This window comes from Talpa europaea (assembly GCF_964194135.1).
Source record: "Talpa europaea genome assembly, chromosome: 3".
Lineage (NCBI taxonomy): Eukaryota > Metazoa > Chordata > Mammalia > Eulipotyphla > Talpidae > Talpa > Talpa europaea.
This window is the reverse complement of record NC_140069.1, coordinates 60702383-60709739: the sequence shown is the minus strand read 5'-3', so window position 1 is coordinate 60709739 and position 7357 is coordinate 60702383. Positions and strand designations below refer to the sequence as shown.

General features: G+C 40.9%; 1 protein-coding gene across 1 annotated transcript; it reads left to right on the top strand.

Moving 5' to 3' along the window:
- Nucleotides 1–2917: 2917 nt before the first annotated feature.
- On the top strand, nt 2918–6250 carry CHCHD7 (coiled-coil-helix-coiled-coil-helix domain containing 7; the record flags this gene model as incomplete). Its single annotated transcript, XM_084229523.1, has 3 exons — nt 2918–2983; nt 4724–4822; nt 6146–6250. The coding sequence occupies exons 1-3, from the start codon at nt 2930–2932 to the stop codon at nt 6248–6250; spliced, it is 258 nt and encodes an 85-aa protein (XP_084085649.1). The 5' UTR covers nt 2918–2929.
- Nucleotides 6251–7357: the final 1107 nt, after the last annotated feature.

The window sequence follows — 7357 nt, the reverse complement described above, 5'->3', positions numbered from 1 at the left end:
GCCCTGCTCGGCTGTCAGTCTGGCGGCGGCGCGCGCTGATTGGGCCGAGGGCCGCCGGGGAGCGGGGGCAGCAAGTTGGGGTGCGCGCTACTTAAGGCCCAGCTGCGTGAGCCTTTGACGTGTTTGGAGCTGGAGACGGCCTGGGTGCTGGCGGAGTGGCCGTCCGAGGTGAGTGGTCCCCCGCCCTCCCTTCGCGGCGCTGCAGGGAAGGGGGAACGGGGCGCCCCCGGGCCGGCGCGGGTTCCGAATTCATTTTGGGGGGCGTTAAGCCGCTTCCACAAGGCCTGGGCGCTTCGCAGGCCCTTTCCTGTCGCTCTTGGTCCTGGTGACAGGGGTCTGTACGGACTGGGTCTGTGGGGACCCGGGCACCCCCGCTTCTCCTGTCCAGCTTTTAAAGCGTCATCGCCCGCCTCTGCCCGCAGTTCCGCGCCTCTTCCTCACCCCGCGCCCCTCCCGGCACTGCGGGGGTCGGGGCTAGGTGTGCACACCTGCGCCCGCCGTCGCACGGAGCCCGGCGGCAGCGCGGAAGGCGGGGAGGCCTTGGCGCCTTCCCTGCCCTGGACTTGCTCGCGCCTCCTCCGGCGGGCCCCGGTGACTGCCCGGCCGGCCTCTGCACTCGGCAGTGGGGTAAGGGCTCGGGGTTCTCGCACGTCCTGCCTCAGCTTCCCGAGAGTTGCAGCTGCCTTTTGTCAATGTCACCGACCCAACCTGGGCTCTGACCTGCCCGCGGGCGGGGACGTGTTCTGTGACGTTCTTTCCCCTCCATCACCTTTCCAGACTACTTGAACGTGAACAACTAAATGGCAAATCAAAGAAATGCTTTTTCTTTAAAAAGCAGTTTGCCTTTTGGAGACGGTTGTAGTGTTAGTTCTCAAGTGTGTTGTGCTTTTGCGGCCCTAAAATCTTTGGTTTTCTTTCTGGCTTTCCTCCGAGACTATAGCCTTCTAACATTTGTTTAAGTGCTTTCAGAAAGTTAGTAGATAAGGCCTCTCTCTAGCGGAACACACTCTGTTGCCCTGCAGCCTCGCTCCTCATTATAAATGGACATTTCCTTTTCATTTCCAGTGAATACATGAGGAATTCATGCAAAGGTATATTCGGGAAATCCAGACTTAGATTGACTTGTATTTAGAACCCCGGAGGAAAAGGAAATGAAAACTGAATAAACTGCTGCTGGAAACTTGATTCGGTATATATGTTACCGAAGTGTTATTTTTAAAGAATTCCGGACTGATAATAAAATGCAGAATAGAACACTTTCATGTGAGGCACGCATCATGTGTTTTCTTTGTGTTTTGTTGAGATTGTGTCAAAGGAATGCCAACAGCTAAGCAAGCAGAGTTCTGTGTTCTCAGGTCTTCGGTTAGATGTAATAAAGAAGGCTGCGAGTTACCATCATCTCTCTTGGGAATAAATAAAACCTGCACAGGGGTTGTGTTCAGGGGAGGAAGACGCTCCTAAATATAGTTGAATGGGATCTTGAATTTCCTTCTTGCCTAGATGTTTCCGTAGCATGTGGTTAGTGAAACCCATAAAATAAAAGGATCACTTAGTGGGCCCTAAAAGTTAAAGGACCCCAGAATGACTAAACTCTTTTGTATCCTTTTGCCAAGCTTTGATCTCCTTTTAGCTTGGACATCCACTTCTTTCCGAAAAGTTTCTAGAAGAAACTGACCTAGGTGACTCTTTATTGAGAATACTTCACTTTTCAGGAGCTTTGGGGGTTTGATTGTTTTCTTCTGAATGTATTTTATTTCTTTTAACAGTTTCCCTTGGGCAAGGAAAGTAGAAACCATTTTATACAAAACTTATGTTGTCTGGTTATACTGACTGGTATTGGTTTTTATTTGGTAGCCCAATAAATTTTTTAGGTCCTATTACATTATCTGCTGGCTTCTCCTTTATGTGAAAAATTATTAAGCTATTGATAGAAGGATTTGGGAATGCAAGTTAAATGACACCTTAAATTTTGAGCAGAGCATTTAAAAATATTTGTGGGTGGTCCATCACTAGTATACCAATATAGTGAAACCAACAACAACAAAAAAATCACTGAGCTAATAGTTAGTTGACTATTGTTTGCTTAACTTTCTCTTTTAGTTCTTTATGACATTTCTTTGACTAAATTAGGCATGCTAGTTTCAGTTGAACTCCATTAGAGAACATGATTGTCTTGAGATATAGTCGACATACCTATTATATGACTTGACTTGAAGTAATTTATTGCCCTTTAGGGAACCAATCATCTTTAATCGATAAAGACTTAAGTAGGGTTGTAACTGTATGGCTTGAGTTGAAAGATTAATGAACCACAGTAGCATTACCTGACTTCCTTCAACCCAGGAAAATATCAGTTAAATAGAAGATGCCTGTGGAAGTAAGGTTTCAACTTCTTGAAATGTCAGCTAAGTAATAGTTTTATTTTTTGGTATGTTTGCCATCCCAGTTGTGGCCAGAGTAGGCATTCAGCTACTTAGTTAATAAATGTTTTTGCTAAAGTTGGTGGCTTGTACTAAATTATTTCACACTTATTTTTATGCTGATCAATGTGTAATAAGGAAGTAATTATTATAGTGCATACTGTATTCTTAGGTTTTGTTAGTACATTTATTGATTAAACTTTAGAAGTAAGAATAAACAAACTGATTTATAGCTTAACTATCTGTCCAGACATTATAATCAAATTACAGTAGATACATTCAATATGGCTTTTGTGCTGAGGCACCATGGCAAGGCAAAGGAAAAAGACATCCAAGTCCTCATTTTCAAAATACAGAGGATACTTAAACTTTCTCAATAGATAACTGTTACGCCAAAATTAATTTTTCAAGTACTTATGGGACTAATGAGATTTATTGATTTATTTTCTGTCATCCACTGTGTAACTCTTTTCCCCAACATTTGCTTTTGCAGTAAGAAGACTCTTAGGATGCCTGTGGTAGCACGGAGGCTGAGAGATCCTGACATAAATCCTTGCTTGTCGGTAGGTGGTTTGCTTTTAATTTTCATGAGTGTTAAGTTAGGAAAACAGGCTTCCTCTGATTTTGTGGGCATCTGTTTTCTGTAGTTTTTGAATAAAGTTATTTCTGCACAAGGAATATTCCTGATCAGCGTATCGTCGTTTCACTAGAGCATTTTTGTCTCTCCATGATTTAGCCAACAAAGATGCATCTCTTTTCATTTCCTGTTATTTGTATAACGTACAAGTATTTAGTTGTCACTGTAATGCTAGACAGACATGTGCTATTGAGGAAAATCTTTAGTTCAAACACGGAAAGTTGTAAGTATGTTATGTTTAAACTGTTACTGAAATTTTTTGTGATATCAGTATTTCATGTCTTTGAGGCAGTCTGGCTAAGAGGTAAGGGACTGATAATGAAATTTACCTATTTAAAGCCTATAGGTTTTCACAAGGGTGTTATATAAACAAAATGTTTTGTTGTCATAACAAGCTTTTTTACTGGCATTTATTTGGTATGACTTATAGTGCTTGTGGCCTTGTCACCCTTGAATAATGCAGTCATTAGAGTAGTGCTATGAAAATTGTATTCCCTTATCCTGTATGCATTTTTCCAAATATGCCCATTGATTAAATATTTGATGTAGAAATTTAGCTTGTTCTGTATATTATATTCATTTTCAACATCCTTTTTTTTTTTTTTAGATTTATTTTTTATTTATACAATAGCTGGGTTACAGGCCAGAGGCACGGGAGGGTGAGAGAATTCACCAGGGACAGAGTGGGGAGCAGAACAGGCAGACAGACCGAAAGCACTGCTGAGGGGAGCAGCGCGCGAGGCAGGAGAGGTCTGTGGCGCCATGTGGGAATCTCCCTGGCCGGCCAGGAATGGAACCAGCGCTGCAGAGGCTGTGGACAGCTTCACAGCGCTATGCTCAACCTGCTGTGCCTCCGGGGAGGCCCCATTTTCAACAGTTTTATGAAGTCTGTTTGAATATGTTTGTTAGACCTATGAAGCAAATTACTTAACCCTTTAGTTAAATCTTTCCTTTAGATGACCTTTCAGAATCATATCTGTCACTTTGAAGTTTGTTATCCAATATACTTCCAGCTCACATAGCTTAAACTTAATTCCCAAATAGCAGCTACCCTCCTTTGAACTCATAATCCTGTTTTGCTCCCTTTGGTTTTGAAGTGATATTAATGATATCTATTGAAATTGCTTACATAATAGTATGTTTCCTTGTGTAATGGAGTGAATGATAACCAAAAATACATTAAGATGAATGGTGTTAATTCACGTTGCCTTGATTGAGACGGCTATTAGTGATTGACAGGATCTTGAAGCGAGCATTAACATCAAACGTACAAGTCAACATTAAAAACTCAGACAAACAGGAGCACTGAGTTGGAGACTGGGTTTTGATTTTAGCTGTGCAACAGTGAGTGTAGCACATTGCACCTTGCCTCAGTGTCTTTTAAAAATGTTTCCTGGGTTTTAAGAGATCTCAGTCTGTGCTTGGCTCAAGTTCATGTGATCCAAATAGTCAGAAAAGTAGTTCAGACTATAAAAAGAAAGATGCCTACCTCGAGCAGAGTAGATGCTGGGACAGTTGGAAAGTTAATTCAGGTTTTGTTCAATAAATGTTCATCAAAATGAACAAAAGAGGAACTGTCTGCTTTCGGGGGAAGCAGCTTCAGCAGTTAGTGTTTTTTTTAGGTCCCATTCCAGCTCTCAAATGATGCTTATCTTACCTATTTAAGGAATCAGATGCTTCTACCAGATGTATGGATGAAAATAACTATGACAGAGAACGGTGTTCTGCGCACTTCTTGAAGTACAAAAACTGCCGGAAATTTTGGGTAAGCCTAACTGCGTTAACTTTTTGTTAAATCTCATCTCTTAAACTTGAAACTGAAGCCTCAAATTAATCAGTGTCCATAATCTTTTCTTAATGAGGCCTGTAGGGAAACTTTTTGAACTTACCCTGTGTGCTATTTGATCTAAAGAACCCTTGAGAGCCCTTGTTGGCTGCTTCATCCTACTCAAGGTATAATGCAGTCTTAATATGGGGGGGTCTGCCTAGGTATATAAAGTATCTTCAGCTATAAAACAGTAACTTTGTTATGATTTTAGTTTTCTTGGAGACTAGCAGAATAGATCATTTGTCCTGTGGTAACATGTACTAGGTTTCCATTTCTGCTTCCCCTCTCTCATTTCCAGCCATGGTAGCTAAAATGGTCTCATTTTTCTTGAACCCTTGGTATGTAATTTCTGCTTCTTTGAGTACTGGATCTAACTGCAGTCATGCATCACTTAACAGTGGGGATATGTTCAGAGAAATGTGTCTCTAGAGCAATTTATTTGTGTAAACACAACACTAGCAATGGATTTTGGTGGCGCAGTCGGTTGAGTGCAGCACTGTGAAGCTGTCTGCAGCCTCTGCAGTGTGGGTTCAACCCCCGCCGGCAGGGGAGATACCCGCATGGCGTGGCAGACCTCTCCTGTCTCACCCACTGCTCCCCTCAGCAGTGTATTTCAGTTATCTGCCTTTCTGCTCCCCACTCTGTCACTGGTGAATCCTCTCCCCCTGCTGCACATCTGGCCTGTACTCTGGTTCTTTTATGCATGAATAAATAAATCTTTTTTTAGAAAAAAAGGATTTTGTGCACTACCGGGCCATAATGAACAAGTCAATAGGAGATTAAATCTAGCCCAAGGTAAAAGGGTACCAAGAGACACAGTAAACATAAAGTTGTATGAGGCTGTGGCCTGCATAAAACATTATAACCTCAGGACGGCTATGCCATCATTTGGTGATAAGAATTTTGGGACATCTGTCATACATGATGTTTGTCCCTGGTCAAAATGTTCTGTACCATATGACTGTTTCCTTTTCTTCTACTAAATTAACTGCTGGTCTTATTGATAGACTATACTCTTGTGCTTTGGTGTGTAAGCAGTGCATGTCTATCACAGTTGCTTTTAGCATATTCCTATAGGATTAGTTAGGCCTATTTAATTGTTAGTAGTTCAAAAATAACTGGAGTCCTACAATTAGTTTTTTTATTTTTAGAACTTGGGTTATTTTTGGAATTGCCTTTTCGAGAAATCAGTAGAAAATTGCTGGCAAATGATTGACATTTAATACATGGCTGATTTTCTTTTTTTATTCTTACTTGTAGAATTCTGTCATGCTCCAGAGAAGACAGAATGGAGTGAAGCCATCTATGCCTACAGCAGTAGAAAGAGGCGAAATCTTGGGAGCAATGGGAAAGATGCCCTACTGAATGTTTGCATTGAAATTGTCTATATAACTTAAAAGAAGATGAATATTTTAATAAATAATTAATGTAATCTAAGACCTTAGCATGAGTTCTGCAAGGGGAGACAAAGTTAGCCCTGTGGCTTTTATGTTTGTTTTCAGTACCATAATGATAGTATGCTTCTAATGACTGTCTTGTGCCACTTAGTTTACATTACTTCCTGGAGGTCAGAGAGTGTTTGACAGGCTACCTCAGGAGTTGAGCTGAGTGTCTGAAAGGCTACATGAAAAGCTGAGCTTTTTCACTGGGTTTCAAAAGAAAAGGAAGATGTGAACAAGTAAAGACCTTAATAGAGATGCGAGGAAGGCAGTGTTTCCAAAGAGGGGAAATGATGTAAACAACGACATGATGGAAGGAAAGTGTGAACCAGATTTGGATTCTTCTACCCAAAGTTCTAAGTGCGTGGAGGAGTGATAGGAGACTGGGGAGGTAAGTTGTGGGTAGATTTGTGGTGGACATCAAATCCCAGGCTCATTCCTAAGCTTTCCATTCCTATTCAGTTATCTTAATTTCAATAACTGATCATGAAATCAGAGATATGGTAATGTATTCTTAAATACCCTGCAAAAGAACTGGTGTTCTTCAAGGAAAGGTTTAAAGGAATCTGTAGCTGAAATTCACAGATACTGGGTAACAGTTCAGTTCTTGAACCATAGTAGGATTATTTTATCTGCACGATAAGATAGCACAGAAGAGTATGGGGAACTCAACCCTGAATGAGGGTAGAATTTCATTTTATGATACAAAAAGAATATTTGTTATGGCGACAGGGAATACTGTGTATCAATTCTAATACTGCCTTTTTAAGTTGTTTCACGTACAGAATAGTTTTATAGAAGACATTATTTAGTAAAATTTAATGTACACTCAAAAATCAATGAAAATGAACTTGTGTAGCTTGTGTACCTTTCCTTCATCTGATCATCTATCAAGAGTATTTTTCTAATGACTGCTGACCCCAGGTTCCATGTCTTTGGTTTTAGTCCAAAACCCAACTCAGATGTTTTTAAACTCAAAAATCTTTTTTTTTTTTTTTTTTAAGATTTATTATTTATACAAGCACTGGATACA